Source organism: Phyllosticta capitalensis (assembly GCF_038381095.1).
Source record: "Phyllosticta capitalensis strain CBS 128856 chromosome Unknown BKA78scaffold_10, whole genome shotgun sequence".
NCBI classification, from domain to species: Eukaryota; Fungi; Ascomycota; class Dothideomycetes; order Botryosphaeriales; family Phyllostictaceae; genus Phyllosticta; species Phyllosticta capitalensis.
Window position 1 is genome coordinate 416,931 of NW_027117448.1, and position 19,874 is coordinate 436,804.

Here is a 19,874-nt window from a genome sequence, read left to right on the forward strand (position 1 = left end):
CGAGTAAAAGGCAGGCACTAGTATAAGAGGGAAGCAGGGCAGACACTTTTACAAAGGCGACGGACGACTTGAAAATGGATAGCGTGCAGACGGGCGGGATAGGACAGAGCCCTGAAAGGCCGCGGGGATAGTCCTAGTGGAAGGAACCGAACGGGGACGAGGCCAACGTACCAGATTCAACGGCGTCAAGTTTGATCGACGGGTGACGAATTCGGGATGCTCTCACGGGCGGGAATGACGACGAAGAGTGAACGGACTACGTCTCAGAGTTTCCGGACCAGGCGACTTTTGAAGCTGGCAAGCGAGGCGGAGGCCCGACGGGACAGATCCAGCCACGGGTCTATATGACGAGGTGATAATTATATGCCCGTACACACACGGCAGCAGCGTGTAGCCATTGGGGACCAGCACGACTAGGGTGGGAGGGAGACGTGGGAGCTGCGCGTAGCCGCGGTGTCTGCAAGCAGGAGGAGTAAGATTATGTAGAGGATGCGCTCGAGGACCATGACTGCCAGGCCCTCGAGCAGTGTGCGGTACGTGCCCAGAGCCCAGGTGTCTCCGTGCCTCGCACATCCCCGCCCTCGAGACTGCAACGGCCCGCGCAGTAGCTAGCACTGGCCCTTGGACTGGGACCTGGGGGGATAAGTGGTATCATGGATGGCTGGCTCTGGCGGCGCCATGGCTCCAAACAGTCGTAGCCAATTCTCCGACGACGCCGACACCAGGAACGCTTTTCCCCCGTGGCCTCTAGCGCCCACTCAACACCATACCGGAAGCATGCTCTTCCCCCAACGGCGCCATCCACCGTCGGCCGCTGTGCGCCGCCCGTTGGCCCAGCTTGAATTTTTGTTTTTTCATTTTTCCTCCGTCACTAGCGGGTAAGTAGCAGAAGCCGGCGGACAGCTAAGGCGAGAGTGACTGGGTCGCCCCTCAGCCTTGTCCGCGGGTGCATAGCTGCGCTGTACGCTCGATGCTGCCATGTTCCCGCTCCGCACGTACAGCAGACCCCTGACGGCATTGGGGCAAACGAAAAGGACTCGCAAAAAAATAAAAAAGAAAAGAAGCCCTAGGTGCGCACAGGTACAGACACGAGCACCTAGCACAGGAATACCCTGCGGACGAGGGGTAGCGGTGGTAGAGGTTGTTGAACCGTGCGGGCAGGAGCATCAAGCAGAGGCGATGAACAGGCCGGACTGGCGTGTCGCTGAAACAGGCGTCGTCAGTTGACGAGCAGACGGTAGAGTGTTGAGGCTTTGATCAGCCTGCCACCGGTCGCACAAGAGAAGCCATGAAGCAGCAAGAGGTAGCGAGTGCCTGGGGGGAATTTCTTTTGTTGTCAGTGTCAAAAGCGTGCGTGAGGGCGTGAGCGAAGCAGTAGGTCGAGCAGACAGTCATGCGGCAGACGAGGATGGAGCTGTGGTAGTGGCACCCCTGCGCTCATGCGCTGCTGCAGCTGTGGACGGGTTGGGTGAGGACTAAGCGCGGGCGAAGGATGGCTGTGGTGAGCAAGAAGATGTTCGTGGCGGCACGTGTATGACAGAGAGAAGTGGACAATGACAGGTGTTGACGTTGCCGGACGGTTGACGTTGTTGATGCGATGGGCGCAGGGATTGAGGACAAAGTGGAAGGCCTACGAAGACCTCAACCTCTCACGTGTCCACAATCTGCACGCTCCCGCTCCGAGATGGATCGCATCAACCACAACTCCACCGACCCAACCCAGCGCATGCACGCCACCACCATCACGGATCCCCATCACCTGATTCCCAGGATCATACGCAGCGGAAGAGCCCGCATAACCCGTCGCTGGGGTTGCTGGTCTCGGTCACCACCACCACTACCATGTCTTCCACCACTACCACCGGGTTTCAACTGCATCGCGTCGGCCAATATGCACGCCTCCCGATTGCTCAGTGTCCATTCCAACCACACGTTGCATGCGTCGGCCCTCGTTGACATTGCATAGAACCTCATCCACTCGGACGTGACACTTCTTCAGTCAGGTCCTCGCCTCGCCCTCGACTCGATCCAGGACCCCAACCGCCGGGCCGGGAGCACAGATGCTACACGATCGCACTGCGAGGGTTACATGCCGTGACGCAGCCGACGCGGGTTCCAAACGCCAGGTCGCTGAAGTTATAGCCGCAACTTGGCCCGCGAGAGCCTGGACACGACGCCATGGTACATGTATCGCGCCCAGAAAAACAATGCCCCCAATCTACGCCCGCCGCATCTATACAGCCTATACGACTGCGTTTTCTTGACCCCCCTGTGCCTAGCTGAAGCCATGCGCGTCATTCGAAACTATTCCTCGACCTGACGGCGGGAAGCCTGCCGACTGCTCGCACGAAGCCCCAGCGCCCCAGCAAAACATCCTTCTGCCCTCCCATTCGCCCGCCCACCTGCTCGACTAAGCGCCACTCCTAGGCCGCAGCCGCGCTGGCAGGCTGACAGTCCACCTCTGATTGACTCTTGCGCTGCAACACCTCGAGTCCGGCGTCTGAGGACAATCCAGCCCGTTTCGCGCTCCTCTCGTTGTCAAAGCTTCAGCGCGTCTTGTCCGTCGGCAGCTGTCAGAAGTCGCGAGGGCAACCACGGTCCGGCCGATGTTTATTCATCCTTTTCAGCTTTTCCGGGAATGGTCTACCAACTATAAGTCCGCCTCGTCCATCCGCTAGTCCCTTTACGACCATGCATTTTCACGAGCCACGAATGACAGACTTTTGACGGGGCATTTTCTTGACACAGCCAAGCGCAGGAGCGCGCACCGTCTTCTTGGTAATGGCAGATGCACGGCATTGCAAAAGACTCATCTGCAGTGATTGTGGGATTTCCAAACGCTGGCCGACCTTTTGGCATGAAAAAGTCTACTGCTCTTTCAAACCGATCAAGGGCCAATGGAGGCATCCAAACGCTTTCCACCATCCTAATCAGATGGAACTTGCTGCGCCCACGACCGATGCTAAGCATCTTGCGTTTGACAGCCAGGAGGGTTGCTCCCGCAGATCGGTGATCGCACGCAACCCACCAACCACTGCGTCGCGACTACGCCCAATCCGCTTCTGATTCATGCCGCCAACGGTTTTCAATCGGTTTAGGATGGTCTTTGAGGCACTCCAATACCATTCTCCTCTTTCGACCACCTTTTGATTTTTGATGCCGTCCATCCCGGTGTCAAGTCGCGTGTAGATCATCCGATCCAAAAGTCCATCTCAAACCACAACAATCCTTCTCGCCATTGTCCAACTCGTGGGCATTGTGAGCTAGTCCACGAGTATGAGATGAGAGTCGAGGAAAGAAGGTCTGGTTTGTTCCTTTGCAGCTGACGTAAAGATCCAGCACGAGCAGACGAAGCAGGTAAGCTCTCTGAACCTAGACGCGCAAGGTTGACGAACCTTTTTTCCCAAATTCTCCGTGCCTAGCTCATTTGAAAGCGCGTTCCCTCGCCCTCATTGCCACGCTCATGACAAGGTGAGTGATTATCACGCTGGCGACATCTCACAAATCAAAAACGCGTCCTTGATCACTTTGACCGTGACACGCGTTGTAGCGCATCCGCCGAGAAGCCGACTCTTGGTTCACTGGTGGAATTTCCATCCAAGCATGACGGACATTGATTACTGTCGATAAATCCGATGGGTGTGCGCAACAGGGCTGACGAATTCGGGCACGACTCGGACGGATAATGCGTTTTTGGATTCGCAGTGATGGTGAAGGTGATGCTCGACATGTGCTAGAAACCACTTTCAAACCACTCTTTCTATCAAGCCCGAAGATGATGCGCAACAATTCCGAAGTCTCGTTTGCGGCACATCATGACGGTCGAACTGTCGCCTCGCGCAGACTTCCATGGGTGTCGCGGATTCCTGGCTGGGCTCGTTCACTCGAGCCAAGATTTTTCGATTCTTCACGACTTTCTCTCCAGTTCCATCACCGCACCAAACTCGCCACTCCAACAAGCGCCAGTCGGCCGGGGCTCGCCTTCTACGGCACTCCAAACAAGATCGGACGACGGACCGTCACCCGCCGCAGCTCTCGCACTCTACAGCGGAGTCAGTTGTTACAGCACTCACGACGAAGGAGGATTCCAATCAAGACAGAAAGAGTGCCGCATCCATCCCGATTTGGCCCACATTGCGCCTTCCCGTCAGTCTGCGGCACACGAGCTCTTGCCGCGCCTGGCCCGGAAGTGACCCTCCCGCGTCCGCCCTGGCAGTCGATGCCGTCGCGGTGGCAGAGGGTGGCACTTACTGACACCCGTAGCCGCAGCCCGCTGGCAGCGGCCAAGTCGCTTCTTCACACTTGACAAGACGGTATGTGTCTGTTCGGCCGCCGCCAGCCCCCGGCTACGGCTCAGGCACGAATTTGATGGGTGTGTCGGAATGGTGGTGTTCCATGTCGAAAGAAAGGGACTGAACTGTGCCGGACGCGCTTTGGCGTAGGGCCGCCGTTGCCAATCCGTCTCTGTGTCTATTGCCACTGAACTCCAACAGCCCACAACGCGATGCTTCGTTCGCCTGCCAGCTGTCTATCAAGACCGTTTTGAGCGCATCGCACAGCAAGCTTTCAATAGATTCTTTCCGACGACGCCGTCACATGTCGCTATATCGTCTTCTGCTCCGCGCATCGACAAACCAATTCGCCAATCGACCAATGATAAATTCGCTTCTACCTCCTTTTCCTCCGAGCTCCCCGGATGCAAATTCCCAACACCTCACTTCTGTCATGTCAAATCTCTCGCTCTTCCAATGGTCTTCTAGCCCTGTATTCCCGTCTTTTCCCCTCCTTCCCCTTGTCCGAGTCTGACATGTCCCACGTATCTGTAAAAGAAAAAAAATGGTCCTTTGGTAGGTCCATCAACTCCTTGACGTCAAATCCACGTCAACGCCGTTAGCCAACCGGTTCCTGCTTCCAGCGAGCGTGAGCCATCCCTTTGTTCCCATCATGGTGCTGCAGGCTGCCTTTGGTCCCTGCATCCCTTGCCAAACCACTTCCCACTACTTCTAGCCCTTTCCCGTTCCTTCTCGCCCCCCACACACGGTCGACAACGGTCCAAGGGTCCGCTGATTCTTCCCAGAATAGAAATCCGGCTCGCGTGCGCGCGGCGTGAGCTTCGGCCTCAGCTCGCTGCTTTTGTGCTGCGTAACCTCGGTCGCTTGACATCAGCAGCATCGCCATCGCCGCTGTTGCTGCGTTCGCCCTTTCGACGCCGTGGTATAGTGGAGCAAGAGACGCTGCTGCCTTGCCGAACTGCGTCCGTCTGTTTGTAATATAGTTGGGTTGGATGAGGTCAATTGATGGATTTGGCAACCAGAGTCGCCCGTTTTCCGCTTCTGTGCACCTACGCTTCAAAGTCAGTCGGGCCATAGACCAGGGCGGGGCACAAGTCTGGTGCTTGATCGCTGGATTCGTGACGTTTGCACCCGGACTGGTTCGTGAGTGGGCGAGTCTGCCGCCGAATTTGGGGTCGTCCTGTGTGTAGCGCCTCTGTCAACCCGTCGTCTACCCATCGTCCATCGTCTATCCATCGCCCGCGTACTTGTTTTCCCCAAGCGGAACACTGACGGTGGCGCCGCTGTTGTGCGCCGCCAGTTGGCGTCCCTCTCTTTTCCTCAAAATCACATTCGCTCGTTCATTTGCTTGCTGGCGAATGGATGCGAGTGCTGTCAATGTTGCTGCCTGCCTGCCTGCCTGCCTGCCTGCAAGTCTGTCTTTTACAAGACGGCGCAATCAGACGGGCAGTGTGAGGGAGGTAGCGTTCCGATAGTGCGTTACTGGATGGGGCACCCACCGCTCGACATGGTCGGTCCAACTTGTCCGGTTTGCTTGGTGTGAAGCCGTGCCGATCGTGAAGGCAATGCTGGGAATTGTGTCCAGGCACACCGCAGACCGCAGACCGCAGACCGCTGTTCCCTTTTTCCCATTTTGTGATACATTTGTTTTCTTGCGACGCTTCTGCTTTTGCGTCCAAGAGCAGAGGCCGATGTGGATGTGGTTGGCTTGCGCGCTGGCTAGGAGCAGCATCATGCTATGGAGGTATGCTGGGCGTAAGGTCTGCAGATGGATTTGAACGCTTGGTAGCTGAGCTGGCTGGACTTTGCGATTGAGCGGGCTGTGGTCTTCAGAGCTGATCCAAGGAGATGGAGTAGGAGTGATGAGCATGCACGGTAAAGGTCACTTTTCGATGGTACTACTCAGCAGTCAGATGTAGGGGAAGCTCCTGCTTGTTCTAAGATGGTGCCGTGTGGATCTGCAGCGCTGCACTCAGTCTCTCCTCTATCAATTTGGCTCACGGCCTCTTCTTTTCCTTCTCAAGTCGCGGCCCCTCTATCCATGTCCTGCGCGTGCTGCGGCAAATGAACCCCCCGGAGATCGAGCACCGAGTCTGTCTTTTTGCATTTCTGCCTCCGTTATTTGCGCCAAGTCGTCATCATTTGTCTCGTAGATATCGCTTGTTTCTCGTCCTCGACCACGAGATGCTACAGGCACACGACATATATTCACTTGCCTACTTCCCTTTGCCGAAGGGGAAGCGCCCAGCTTGGTCTGCTTGCATATATAGAGGCGAGGCGATACGCGGGAAGGGAAGGGTACAAATGAAAGAGAGAGCGACGGAGAGATGACGTTGAGTACCCACGTCCAAGTCAGACCCCGCAGATTCGTGACCGAAGGCCCATTGGAAAAAATCTGGAACAGAGCATTGGATCAGGCGACGAGCGAGCACGTCTATATTCCACCACTCAACCACATTCGCAGTCTCGTAGTCCATCGCCGTTCTACTTCTACCTTTAGTTTTTGAAAAGATGGGGCGCTGCAAATGCGGAAGACCTGTCGTTTGCCTCTGACCGCCGCTGCTGCAACAGATACCTGTCTGTCGTCAGCCATGTCGACAAAGGCGTTAGCCCGCCTGTGCATATCGTCGAGCATTCTGAGCGCTCCCATTGCAGCATTTGTCACTCTCGTCTTGTAGTGTGGCAGCGCCGTCCACTGTCTTGTCTTTCTGTTGCTATCCTGCCTCGCTCGCTCCGCGTCGGTCTCTTCTTCCGCCCAGGAGCAAAGATGGAGCTAGCGACTGGGCCTCGTTACCGGCTCGTGGGAGGTTTCCTGATTTCTTCAGTGGCCAGCCATAGCAGCAGCAGACAGCAACCAGATCGCACGAAACCTGAAGCCAAGAGCAAAAAGTCGTGCAGCGAAAGAGCCCGTGACGTGACGGTAGACGCCGAGAGAGGAGTGCTTTCTGACTCTACTTCCCTACATGTCGCCCTTGTGACACTGTCGCTGGTCAAGCATGCTTCTGAAAACTTTTGTAGAGCCCATTCAATCCTTTAGTGCTGCGAATACGCGGGCAGCAAGCAGATGCCGCAACCTTTCGAGCGTACCCGGTCGCCTGGCCTCTCGTACATGCAGTATACGTATCGCTAGGACTTGGTTGCGGCCTTTTCTGTGGCTCGAGCTGGCACCGCGATAGAATGTGTTGCGCGTTGGAGAATGCCTGACAGCGCCGACTCCTCCAACACAAGGTAGTCGAGCTCAAGTCTGTAGCAAACCTTTCTCATCTTCAAATTTCGCAAAGTCCAAGTGACCTTCAACCTCCGATTATAGCCGCGTCGCGATCGTCACTGTGGCGTGGTGGGAAAAGAGGCCAGCTTCATGTGTTTACTACAAAACATTATGCAGCAGGACACTACGAATGGCAGGCCGAGACTGAAGATACCCAGTTCGAGGCCGTCGCGGAAGTCCTTTCGTTGTTCGGCTAAGCGATTCTTTTTTGGAGGTTTTGCTGCCTGCTGGCCTATGGTTAGAAGGAGGGCGATGGAGATGACTGGTCTCAGTGCTCTGCCAGCTCGAATGGGGGTTCTGGCTCCGCGTCAAGCGTCCTTTGACCTTCGTCTCGTATGCCTTTTCTCATGGCTTGGCCTTTTTGTATCATGTCTTGCCGGTAGTTTTTTGACCTGGTGGAAGGAGCCGAGACGTGGTGGTCCATAGCTCAATTCAGCATGATAGCATCCCATTTTCTCAAATCTTGGGGCTGAAATCTGCAGACTCGTCAACCCATTCGACTCTTCATCCCTCCAGAAGCAGCGAAGTAGGTGGCCGCTGTCTCAGCAATTTTCAAGACGCCACTTTGCTCGCGTCACGTCCGAGATGTCGCTGTCCAAAGTAATGGCCCCCGCTTGCTTTCCACGGACCATTTGAGAGACGCTGGACGCGTCGCTATGTGCATCGAGGAACATGGTCCGTCGGCGGCTGTGAGCATCCAAAAGACGCATAAAGGAAAAGGGGGCCAGGTCGTCGGTCTTGCGCAGCTTCAGATAGAGACAAGAGCAAACCACTTTTGCAATCGTGCATAGTTTCTACTCTTTCTCGTTCCAGCATTGTGGTTCTGACTCTTAAATGCACCACGTATTGACAGATGACTCTCTCTGTCTCCCTGAAATAGGAGGAAACAAAGAAGTTCAGATGGCCATCTTAAGGAGGAAGAGGACAAGCAAGACGGTGGTGAAAAAAAGAGGACGTCAACGCGCTGCAGAACCAGATGAAGGTCATGATGTTCTGTCAGTAGTTCCTAGAGTCAGATGCAACATAATCCATGATGAAACGAAGAAAAGAAGAAGAAGTTGGTGTTGCTGGCGTCGTCGTGTCGTCGTGTGTTACTGCCAGCAGTTTTGGTGTTCCTGGGAGCCGGAAGAATAGTTGATCCGGGACAAATCAGGACTAGGCTGGGGCGGGCCGGGCAGTGGTTGCAGTCGGGCAGCAGGCGCAGCTCGCAGAAAGTCGCTGGGGTATTTGGACCTTATGGCACGCTGGTTTCTGAACGCCTTTTGCCTGCATTTTTCGTGGTCGTGCTCGCTCGCCGCGCTTGGCCGCCCCGCCCCAAAAACAGCTTAGCGTGACTTTCGACTCCGTCCTGCCAGCAGTCGCACCCTAATCATCGCCCTCCCTATTTAAACCACTGCCTCTCCTCCGCCTCTCCTCCTCCTCCCACCGTTTCCATCCGCCTTCGAGTGACATCAACTCCACCCACTACACTCGGCTTATCTCATCAACAAATCCCATCCCACATCTCACAAACATCATGACTGGACGTAAGTACTCTCTAAATTTGTCTGCACCTGCATCGCATCGACTTGGTCGTTGTCGTCGTCGTCGCCGTCGCTCGTCGCGTTGCAGCCTGTCGCGCTCGACCGACCATGGCGCGTCGCGACACCCAACCCCACCGCGCCCGAGCGCACCACCCCAGCCACAACGACCTCCAACACTCTGCCTCCGTCTACACTTCTTCTTTGCAATTTTGCTAACACGTACGTTCCTACAGGCGGCAAGGGCGGCAAGGGTCTCGGCAAGGGCGGCGCCAAGCGTCACCGCAAGATCTTGCGCGACAACATCCAGGGTATCACCAAGCCTGCCATCCGTCGTCTCGCTCGCCGTGGCGGTGTCAAGCGTATCTCTGCCAGTAAGTCACGTCACCACGTTCGCATCGCGTCAAACCTAACACCTCGCAGTGATCTACGAAGAGACCCGCGGTGTCCTCAAGTCGTTCCTCGAGAGCGTCATCCGTGACGCCGTCACCTACACCGAGCACGCCAAGCGCAAGACCGTCACCTCCCTCGACGTTGTCTACGCCCTCAAGCGCCAGGGCCGCACCCTCTACGGTTTCGGAGGTTAAGCAACCAGCCACGCTACGCTTCGTGGTCCTCCAATCGACTGTTGCTCTCGTTCAAATCTCTTCGTCGCTCTTCGTCAAGTACTTTGAACCGGCGGAACTGGGGGCGATGGGCGCGCGGACTCTTGGTTCAACTATGGGAATGGTTTACTTGTGGTTATCGGGACGGTACGGAGTTTTCGGGATGAGGTCTTGTGTTTCTGAGCGATGACTATGGTTTTCGCGACATGGTGAAGGAACCAGCAAATATCGGAATGACATGCTGCACACTTTCCTTGACGCGTCTTTTGATTTGACGTTCGTGACTGATGTAGGCTACAGTAGACGTTGCCGCTAGCGGGAATACAGGAATCGTTCTAACCAACAACACTCGAGTGCCCGCTATCCTGCTTCGCGTGTACCACGAACGGCACTGATGACGCTTCAGGGTCTCGGCCGACCACGCTGCAGCCGAACTACTACCCCTCTCTTGCCCCTCAGTCTGGCTGTCTATTTCTAATCGCCCATGTTTTTATCTCATCCATCCATACAGTTCGACCAAAGCTCTAACCACCCTCGACCAATTCAACAAACCAACACATCGCCAGAACATCGTCTTCACTTCGACGCAAATGTCGTCCCCTCCACCGCCCAGCGAGCGCATCATCATATTCGGCGCAACAGGCAAGATTGGAACCTACATCACATCGGCCATTGCCAGTGCCTCGCCGCCTTTTGCGCGCGTCGCCATTTACACGTCGCCGGGCACCGTCAAGGCAAAGGCGGCCCACATCGCTGCACTGAAGGAGCGCGGCGTCGAAGTGTTGGTTGGCGAGCTGACGGACGAGGAGAGGGTCAGGGAGGTCTTGGGGAAAGGTATGTGAAGTGCTTGAGCTGTGTTTTTGGCTGCCGTGTGTCTATTTTGATGCTTGGTTGCTTGCATGTCCGCCCATCCTCTCCAATCCCATCCAACTCCCTCTCGTCATTCCATCCATCTTCTCTGCCTTGTCCCCCCAGCCAACACCACCACCACTAACCACCCGCGCAGACTCCCACCACGACTTCGACACGCTCGTCTCCTGCCTCGGCCGCTCCATCCTGTCGCAGCAAACCACGCTGCTCCGCCTCGCCGCCTCGCGCTCCTCCTCCATCCGCCGCGTCTTCCCCTCCGAGTACGGCACCGACGTCCTGCACCCCGTGACGCCCGACCCGCACGCCGAGCCGCCGCACCGCTTCAAGCTCGAGGCGCGCGCGTTGCTCGAGGGGCTTGCTGCTGGCGGCGACGGCGGCGACGGCGACGGCGAGGGAGAGAAAAAGGCAGGGGGAGGGGGTGGGCATGGACAGCAGAGATTGAGAAGCCTGAGCTACACCTACCTCGTCACCGGCCCCTACGCCGACATGTACGTCGGCATGACGGGGCGCGACCTCGTCACTCGCGACGCCGAGCAGGCCTGGGACCGCGCCGGCGGCTTCGACGTGCGCCGTCGCCGCGCCACGCTGCTGTGCCAAACCTCCCCATCTCCCTCCTCCTCCTCCTCCTCCGACGACAACGACGACAACGACGTAAACGACGACGGCACCGACAATGGCAAGGATGATGTTGCCGACGACCGCATCGCCCTCACCGGCATGCGCGACGTCGGGCGCTTCCTCGTCGCCTCGCTGCGCCTGCCCGGCGCGACGCACAACCGCGCGCTGCGCGTGCACTCGTTCGTCACGTCGCCGCGCGAGATTCTGCGCGAGTTCCGGCGGCAGCTCAACATTACCAACGCCAACGACAAAAACACCGCCAACAACGACAATACCACGCCATGGACGGTGCGACACGTCGACCTCGCCGAGCTGCAAGCGCGCGAGCGGCGCGCGTACGAGCGCGGCGATCCGGAAAAGGGGCTGTTCAGCGTGCGCCGCATCTGGACGAGTGGCGGGACGCTGTATGAGGGGCAAGGGGGAAGGGATAATGAGGTACTGGGGGACGTGCAGAGGGAGACGTTGGAGGGCGTTGTCAGGGAGGAGGTGGGGAGGCAGATGGGTGGGGAGGGGGATGGGGAGGGGAAGGTGGGTTAGGTAGTTGGCGGTTGTGGTTGTCGTTATTTGCGTCGTCCTTTGCAGCTGCTGGTCGTGAGGGGAGGGGTGGATGTACGCAGTGGCGAGTGGTGTTTGTGACTTGAGTGAGAATGCCACGAGAGCGCTGCAGTAGTTGGGTGGCGGGAGAAATGTCAACTCTTGGCGGGTGGTCGAATGCTCCCTGCCTGCCTGCAGTTGTTCTCCCGGACTCAAAAAACTTGGGCATGCGAGGTCAAATCACCAAATAACCATGTCGGGATAGGTGTGGCCAGGGACCGTTCAACCATCTTGCTCCGTAAGACTTGGATGTTGAGCTCCTTGGAAGACAGCTACAGGCAGCCTCCAACTACCCCGGCACAGCCTTTGAGATTACATTTTCTCTTGCAACCCGCCGACGCTGTAGTGAAGGCAGTCGACATGCACGTGTTCGCGTGGGAGAGGACTTTGTAAGCAAGCAGTGAATGACGTTCGCATCGTGACAATGCCGACAAAAGCCATCCATTCAAGGCAAGAATTGGGTATTTTGATTGGTTATGGGTTGAGGGGGAAAAAACGCCGCAACGACCGACTTTGTTCATTCTGTCCAACACTGCCCCATCCGTGACGCCCATGGTTCCGCAAATGCTTCCTTCCTTCCTTCCAGCCAGTCCTTGAGGTATGATGACGGGATTCTTCATGGTCCATGCCGAGTGAGTCGAATCGAAAGAATGGGAACCCCCCCAAGAACAAAAAACGTGGTGGATGAACGTGGTGGGAAACGAAGAGAAATCAAGAGAAAAGTCGAATACTGACGCCAATGGGCTGCCAGTTCCATGATGAGTGGGGCGGGCCTACTTCTTCCCCTTGCCGTTGGACTTGGCTTTGCTGCTCGCCGTCGCAGCAGCGTAGGACCGACCAGCAGCTCTCTTGGGTTTGGTCGGAGGGGGCGCCGAGTCGGGCGCCGCGTCTTCTGCTTTGCGTTTTCGGGAGCCGGATGGTCCAGCAGTCGCGGCGTTCCCGGCAGCTGTTCTAGTCTTTTTGGACGCCGAGGCATCTTCAGCGGCACATTGCGCGGCGGTTGGGGGAGTCGGAGGTAGTTCGACATTTTTGGATTGGGAGCTGCCGTGCTCCGCGTCGTCGGTGGCCGCCACGTCTGCCTGTCCATTCTTTTGCTTCGATACCCATTCGGCAATCTCGTTGCCATCGGAATCTTCGTCTACTTGTTCGAAGAGGTCGTCCGCCATGTCTCCCGCAACGTCGTCCGCCTGTCCTTCTCCGTTTAGCATCCGAAGCGCGTATTTGAGAAGCGTGTTTTGGTCGAGACCGGCCGGTGCTCCTCCGGCAACAGAGAGATTTTCCTGGAGTGCTCGCATCAAGGCCTGAGGATCGAGGCCGCTGCCAGCCAAGAGCTCCATCGCGTCATCACCTCCGCCAGCATCCGCGTCAAGTGGTGGTCTTGATTCGCCTTCCGAATCCGTCGCCCAGTCGCCCTCTTCTTCGTCGACGCTTGCCTTGGAAGCAGCGGCAGGAACGAAACGCGTTCGCCAGTCTTGGAGCAACGCGAACGACTCTTGAGGCTCTGCCAACGGCAAGTTTAGCCCCAAGACCTTGTCCATGCGCTGTTCGAGGGAGATCCATCTGACAGGAGGGGCGTCCAGTGAATTGACGGCAACGCTGCCCGTGGCGTCTTGAGAAACCTTTATTTTCTTTTGCGGCGGCCCGCCCTGTGTGCCCTTTTTTCTCTTGTTGCCTGGTGCAGTCGATTGACCAATCTTTGGCTTTCCATGAACGTCGTTCCAGCCGTCTGAATTGTATTCAATGTCGATCCAGTATTCGTAATAGTCGTCGCCATCCAAATTGTCGAGCTGGTTGTCGAGGAAAGGAGGGTCAGGAATAGCGCCTTCAGCTAAATCGTCCTGCAAGCTCGTCAGCACAGTTGGCGGGCAGGTTTGGGGGACTGTAGACTCACGGCAAGCTGGTCGTCCTCGGCAATGTACAGCCAGGCATCGTCGTCGACAAGCTCAAACTCGTCCGAATCGTAGCCGTAATCCGACATGGTGGCGAGCTCTGGTTAGCTGTTGCAGGCGGCGGCGGGTTGTGCGACTGAGCGGATGCTCTGGACGAATGGAACGCGGGCAGACGCGCCTCAAATCAGGACATGGCGTCCAGAGGAGTGGGGTGCGACGAGGGTGAAGATGCAGAGCAAAAGAAACGGTGCTTTTGGAGCGTGTGTCGGACAGGCAGACGAGCTTGGAGGCGCAGGAGAGATGGAGGAGGTCAGTCAGATCAGGGATCCCAGGTGTGCTCTGTAGGGATTGGTTGGGCGGCGAACAGGTGGAGAGGTGCGACGACAACGGTAGCTTCGCATGGCCCTGCGCTCATGGTGGGAGGAGTACCGGCGCGAAAAGAACAAGGCCGCGACCACGACTCTTTCTTGCTACTTCATCATCGCGAAGAAAAGACTGACGTGCCTGACTCGACGACGAACGCATCCCCCACGTCGGCTATCCTCGGCCCATCGACCGGCCCGCTTCCATATCCGGGGAAGCTCTTCCAACCCCGTCTGAGCGTCCCTTGATTCACCTCTCCACAAACACTCTTCCTCATGGCCTTGACTCTGGTATATCACGATGCATAATCTCCGACGTCTCTCTGGTGTACGGCCTGCTGCTTTTGCTCGGAACAACCGCATTGCATCGACCCGGCGTTTTGAATCTTTGTCCAATGCCCCCAAGCCGCTGACGTCCATTCTGATTGCAAACCGCGGCGAAATAGCTATCCGCGTGGGCCGCACTGCCTCGAAATATGGGATTCGCACTACCACCATTTACACTGATCCAGACGCAAATTCTCAGCATGCTGCTAGCTCTGCGTGGGCAATAAATCTCGGCCAACCAAGCGCCTACCTTGACGGAGACCGCATCATCCAAGTTGCCAAAGAAAATGGCTGCCAGGGCGTCCATCCCGGCTATGGATTCCTTTCCGAGAACCCACACTTTGCCAAAAAGTGTACCGAAGCCGGTCTAGTCTTCATTGGTCCGCCGTGGGAAGCAATCGACGCAATGGGCAGCAAGAGTAGGAGCAAGGAAATCATGAATGCCGCCGGAGTGCCTTGTATTCCCGGCTACCACGGCGGTAACCAGGACCCGGAATTTTTGAAAAAAGAGGCCGAAAAGATTGGCCACCCTGTCCTCCTAAAGGCAATCAAAGGTGGTGGTGGTAAAGGTATGCGTATCGTGCAGACGCCAGCCGAATTTATGGATCAGCTCAAGTCGGCAAAATCCGAGGCCACAAACTCGTTTGGTGATGACGAGATGCTTGTTGAAAAGTACATTACAAAGCCCAGGCACATCGAAGTCCAAGTATTCGCCGATAAGCACGGGAATTGTGTGGCCTTGGGAGAGAGAGATTGTAGCATCCAAAGACGTCACCAGAAAATCTTGGAAGAGTCGCCTGCACCAAACCTCGACGAGTCTGTCCGACAGGATCTTTGGGAAAAAGCAAGGGCAGCTGCTCTGGCCGTCAACTACGAAGGAGCCGGCACTGTCGAGTTTATCTTTGACAATGACACCAACGAGTTCTTCTTCATGGAGATGAACACCCGGCTCCAGGTCGAACATCCCGTTTCCGAAATGGTCACCGGCCAAGATCTGGTGCAGTGGCAGCTGCTCGTGGCTGGAGGCGGCAAGCTGCCAATGACGCAAGAGCAAATCCACGAGGAGATCAAACGCCGCGGCCATGCCATTGAAGCACGAATATACGCGGAGAATCCCGACCTAAACTTTATTCCGGACTCAGGGAAGCTCGTCCATCTCAAGACGCCTCAGCCATCGTCGCAGGTCCGAATAGACGCTGGGTTTGTTGAGGGCGATGAAGTGTCATCACACTACGACCCCATGATTTCGAAGCTCATTATTCACGGCCCTGACCGGCTTGCTGCTCTGAACAAGATGCGTGCGGCGCTCGAGGAATACGAGGTTGCTGGCCCCGTGACGAATATCGAATTCATCAAGCGTCTTGCCGTCAGTCCTGCTTTTGTAGCTGGCGATGTCGAGACTGGCTACATTCAGAAGCACCACGATGAGCTCTTCCAAAGACTGCCGACGCCACCCGAGGTCTATGCTCAAGCAGCTATCGCAGTGCTCATTCAAGAGGCCGAATCACTCAAGGCACCACAGGCCATTGGTTTCCCGAGCACAACTCTTGGTTTTACGGAGAGCTACGCGGCTCGCGAAATACAGCTACTGGAAAAGGACCCGTCAGCAGCTGCAACTACGCAAAATGCAGAAAATACCACGACGACTGCAGTGTGGTTGCAGCAAAAGACGCCAGAGATATTCAGCGCCACCATCGGGGACACGTCCTTCTCGTCAATCAAGGCGCAATTCGACCCAAAGACTTCGACACTCACATCCTACTACCCGCACACGCGATTGGCGACCCGATTCGTCCGGACAGGCTCCTCGCTCACCCTGTTCCAGCAGGGGAAGCAGTATCGTCTCGAACTGCCCATGCCCAAGTGGGCAGAAAAGGCGCTCGGCGTCAAGGAGGCCAAGAACAGCGTCGTGGCACCGATGCCGTGCAAGGTGCTGCGCGTAGAGGTGCAGGAGGGCGACAAGGTGGAGGTCGGCCAGGCGCTGGTCGTCATCGAGAGCATGAAGATGGAGACGGTCATCAAGAGCCCTGTGGAGGGTGTTGTCAAGAAGATTGTGCATGGTCAAGGCGTAAGTCATGTCTCGTCGCCGTTTGTTTCTCCGCCGTTTGCCCCTGATGCTGATGCCCGCGATAGGACCTTTGCAAGGCGGGAACTGCGCTTGTTGAGTTCGAGGAAGCTGAGACTGTTTCGGAGTGAGAGCTTGCATCTTTGGGGGGAGATTTGGTCATGTATCGATTTTGCTGCGAATTGTCTCATCTATCCAAACAGCTTTCAGCAACGTCTTTTTCGTACTGAACTCCAACTTTGCGTGTACCCGTGCTTGCCATGCAATCGCATCTTACCTCTCAGTCACCAATCACCATGCATCTCAAACAAAGCGCTTTGAGAACTGTGCTGCCTGGAGCATCTCGCACGCACATGGATTTTGCTTTGCATTTCGAAAATTTCTTTGTCTCCCGATGCCTTCCTTCGTTTTCCATTTTTTGGTCGCTTGTTGGGGAAAGTTCTAATATAGCCTAGGAAATCATACGCGTTGATTATAATTGTACATAGAGTAGCCCGCAAGGTCGCGACTTTCTCTTTGCACCATCTTCCTTACTCTTTAATCTCCTCTATTTAATCGCACTTTACTCGTTCTCCATGTCTTCTACAACTGTAGCTCCGTCACTGGACCAGGAAGCTCCTGTTCTGCACCAGGAACGCCCTGTTCCATTGGTAGCTCTGAGGTTCAAAGCCCGTTTTGCGTACCACACAGGATTACCAAGCGGCTTGAGCGTCAGATCAGGGGAGCTTGTTCTCGTGAGACGTCAATTTGACGATGGTAAGTCGGTACTTTCATACTCCTAGCAGAGATGTAGCAAAAGTGTGAATAGGTAAAGGGGTGATTAGACAAGGAAAAGGCTGGTACCTTGCCGAGAACAACGATGGAGCCCTGGGCTACATCCCTTCGGCCTATCTGGACGAAGACGTCTTGGGACCACCGCCTCCTCCGCCAACATCGAGCAGTGACGGTGACTCGACACGAGCACGACGGTCCATATCACCCATATCAACGCCACCTCGGTCGCCACCGCCGGCGGAACCAGCGCGAATCGTTCCGCCAAGGAGAGAGAGGCCCCGGTGTTGTGTGAATCTTTCAAAGAACCGTGGTCAATGCTCCAAATACCGCAGACCATATGCATTGACTTGTGGCACACATCGAAATAAAGACGACGCGGTCAGGGCTGCGTTGACGACTCACTCCGAAGAGACACAAGAACTGGTGGATGCTGGCGGACATGTGAGTGGTTTGAACTGACGAACCAGTTACTAAAGACAAGCTAACCATTGCGACCAGTTTTTGGCGAATGTGTAGTACGCACACACGGACGATGCGATTTATATGCAGTTACCACGGCGTTTTGAGGGCTGAGACGGACAAGACGGAAGTTGGTTCTCCTCAAGCAAGTTTGTAGACACGGGAGAATCCCTGATTGGCGGTGCACGGGGCTCGGGAACCTGCAAGACAACTAGCACCGTTTGACCCCTGGACGTGACACCATCGTGTCATATTTTCTTCTGCCTCTTCACAGTTCAAAATATTTGACAGAACCCTGGATTGCTCCAACATAGAATACTACTCAGCTTTTCTTAACATTTTTTCATCGCACTCTTTTTCAGTCTTGTGGCATGTATCCTCAAACTCCAGATTCGTAAACCTCAAAGCAAAAGTCGTCCAAGACATCGGGCAGCTCCGAAGGCACAAAAGCACATCGACCGACGCCCTTTCAACTTCCGACGCCTCCGCAAACGAAATTTGATCTACCTACACGATCGCAGTTCACTTTCTCGCCGTCGCCAACCAAGGGCACCGATGAGCCAGATGAGAACGCAAACACGTCCACTCCCGGGACCGCCGGCGGACAAGATGCAAACGGGCTGAAAAAAGGATATGGGATCGACTTTTCGGATGAATCTGAGGGAGATGATGTCCTGCCGCAGTCATCTCGACAAGAATCCCCATCTAACGGTCGTGGCAAGGCCTGGGTTGGTGTACGGAATCCAGGTGGCCACTTCGAGAAAGTGGTTTTGGAGCCTGCATCGAAACCAAACCAACAGTCCGCAGCTCCTGCATCTGAGAACGACAGCAACACTCTTCGACCGCGCCGCCCGATAGCAACGCCGCGAAGACTTCGCAAGCCCGCTGCCGATTCCGGAACGTCCGGAAAGACGACTTCCACATCATGCCAGACCGACACACATCCGCCGCGGCAGGCGAGATTCTCGAAGCCTCCATCGCCGTATGTGGAAGATGAAGCAGACGAAGAAGACAAAAGGCCACGCACGGCTGTCGAACCAACCATCTCAAACGAGACTCGTTCCACTCCCCAAACGAGCGAAACCATCCTCCCTTCTCCGCCTAAAACGCCATCACCCCCTTCAACAACCACCAAATCCACGCAGACCGCCGCTGCCGATATGGACACGTCCTTCTCGCGAAGCAAAGATGCGGACATTGCCGACACTGGTTCAGAATGGGAATCCTCATCCTCCTCAGACTTCGAAACCTCAGTCTCCACGCTGCACAGCTGGAACTGGCGCCTCATCGCCAGGCAGGGCAACTTTGAAATCCGAAGCCCAACACCAAGCCCGTCGCCAGCGTCCAAGAGAACGCCAAATCGGGCTCGCCGCCAACGGTCGACAACGGGATCGCCGGCCCCGCCTCCCCCGTCGCCGATGCTGGCTGCGTCCCTGGCGCAGATGAAGGCGGCGGCGACGGTCACGCCGGCGGAGGCGACGAGCGGAGAGGATGGGGAGCAAATGAAGAAGAAGTGGTCGCCGCCGCGGTTTGCGGGCCGCGCCGGAGATCCGAGGACGACCGAGTTGGCGTTGAGGTTGGGACGTCTTGGGTTTGCTGCGGATAAGGGGAAGGCAAGAGAGGGGTAGGAATGATGGGATGAGGAGGAGGCATAGTGGATGGCGTGGCAGGAGCACCAGCGACGTTGAGAAAAAAGCAATAGATTTTGGCAGTCGTGGGTGTATTGCTTTCATATCCTTTGGTTTAGCAACGAAAAGACATTGTGCATTGCTACCAAGAACCACCAGGCCTGGAGAAGTATTCTGTTAGCTTGTTGATCCGCACTTTGACACCATGGTGACGTGGGCTGTAATTTGAATACTACCTACGACTTACAAAGGAATCTTACATTTCTCTCGTGTGCACTATGCCCTGCCGTGCGAAGCTATTGGGCGAATTAAGACGACGAGGAGACAAATGATGCTTCCGCTACAACTGCACACGAGGTAACTTGACCTTCTTAGTATCTTAACTGCGCTTTGGTTCACCCTGCGATCTTTCTCACGTCGCACGCACGTGATCACTCCTTGAGCGTCCTAGGTATAAATCGTAGAGTAGTGAGGCCCCATCAACAGACAACATCGTGCCAAACGTACATTACGTTTGATTTCGCAGAGTTTCTCGACTGCGGCTGGTTCTTTGTGGCCTCAAGGAATGCGGTTTGAGCTTTTCACGGCTTGCGTGATGCGACG

The 19,874-nt window shown here is 55.9% G+C and overlaps 5 protein-coding genes across 5 annotated transcripts; 4 read left to right on the plus strand and 1 right to left on the minus strand.

Annotated features, from left to right (window-relative positions):
* Positions 1-9,191: 9,191 nt before the first annotated feature.
* On the plus strand, positions 9,192-9,667 carry BKA78DRAFT_333206 (histone-fold-containing protein; the record flags this gene model as incomplete). The annotated part of the gene is made up of 3 exons (XM_066890062.1): positions 9,192-9,194; positions 9,346-9,454; positions 9,504-9,667. The coding sequence occupies 3 exons, from the start codon at positions 9,192-9,194 to the stop codon at positions 9,665-9,667; spliced, it is 276 nt and encodes a 91-aa protein (XP_066740313.1).
* A 251-nt stretch (positions 9,668-9,918) lies between these two features.
* Positions 9,919-11,797, plus strand: BKA78DRAFT_28527 (uncharacterized protein). The gene is made up of 2 exons (XM_066885700.1): positions 9,919-10,519; positions 10,692-11,797. Exons 1-2 carry the CDS (start codon positions 10,276-10,278, stop codon positions 11,708-11,710), a joined length of 1,263 nt encoding a protein of 420 aa, XP_066740314.1. The 5' UTR covers positions 9,919-10,275; the 3' UTR covers positions 11,711-11,797.
* A 743-nt stretch (positions 11,798-12,540) lies between these two features.
* Positions 12,541-13,745, minus strand: BKA78DRAFT_355883 (uncharacterized protein; the record flags this gene model as incomplete). The annotated part of the gene is made up of 2 exons (XM_066891983.1): positions 12,541-13,605; positions 13,659-13,745. The coding sequence occupies 2 exons, from the start codon at positions 13,743-13,745 to the stop codon at positions 12,541-12,543; spliced, it is 1,152 nt and encodes a 383-aa protein (XP_066740315.1).
* A 533-nt stretch (positions 13,746-14,278) lies between these two features.
* On the plus strand, positions 14,279-16,984 carry BKA78DRAFT_323104 (3-methylcrotonyl-CoA carboxylase subunit alpha). Its single transcript, XM_066889168.1, has 2 exons — positions 14,279-16,413; positions 16,479-16,984. The coding sequence occupies exons 1-2, from the start codon at positions 14,320-14,322 to the stop codon at positions 16,539-16,541; spliced, it is 2,157 nt and encodes a 718-aa protein (XP_066740316.1). The 5' UTR covers positions 14,279-14,319; the 3' UTR covers positions 16,542-16,984.
* Position 16,985: 1 nt separating this feature from the next.
* Positions 16,986-19,484, plus strand: BKA78DRAFT_360471 (uncharacterized protein; the record flags this gene model as incomplete). Its single annotated transcript, XM_066892412.1, has 3 exons — positions 16,986-17,166; positions 17,219-17,625; positions 18,057-19,484. 3 exons carry the CDS (start codon positions 16,986-16,988, stop codon positions 19,269-19,271), a joined length of 1,803 nt encoding a protein of 600 aa, XP_066740317.1. The 3' UTR covers positions 19,272-19,484.
* Positions 19,485-19,874: the final 390 nt, after the last annotated feature.

Coding starts and splice junctions, on each gene's coding strand:
- BKA78DRAFT_323104 (XM_066889168.1), top strand. CDS start 14,320: ATGCATAATCTCCGACGTCTCTCTGGTGTACGGCCTGCTGCTTTTGCT. Junction 16,414..16,478: donor AGATTGTGCATGGTCAAGGC/GTAAGTCATGTC, acceptor TGCCCGCGATAG/GACCTTTGCAAGGCGGGAAC.
- BKA78DRAFT_28527 (XM_066885700.1), top strand. CDS start 10,276: ATGTCGTCCCCTCCACCGCCCAGCGAGCGCATCATCATATTCGGCGCA. Junction 10,520..10,691: donor CAGGGAGGTCTTGGGGAAAG/GTATGTGAAGTG, acceptor CCACCCGCGCAG/ACTCCCACCACGACTTCGAC.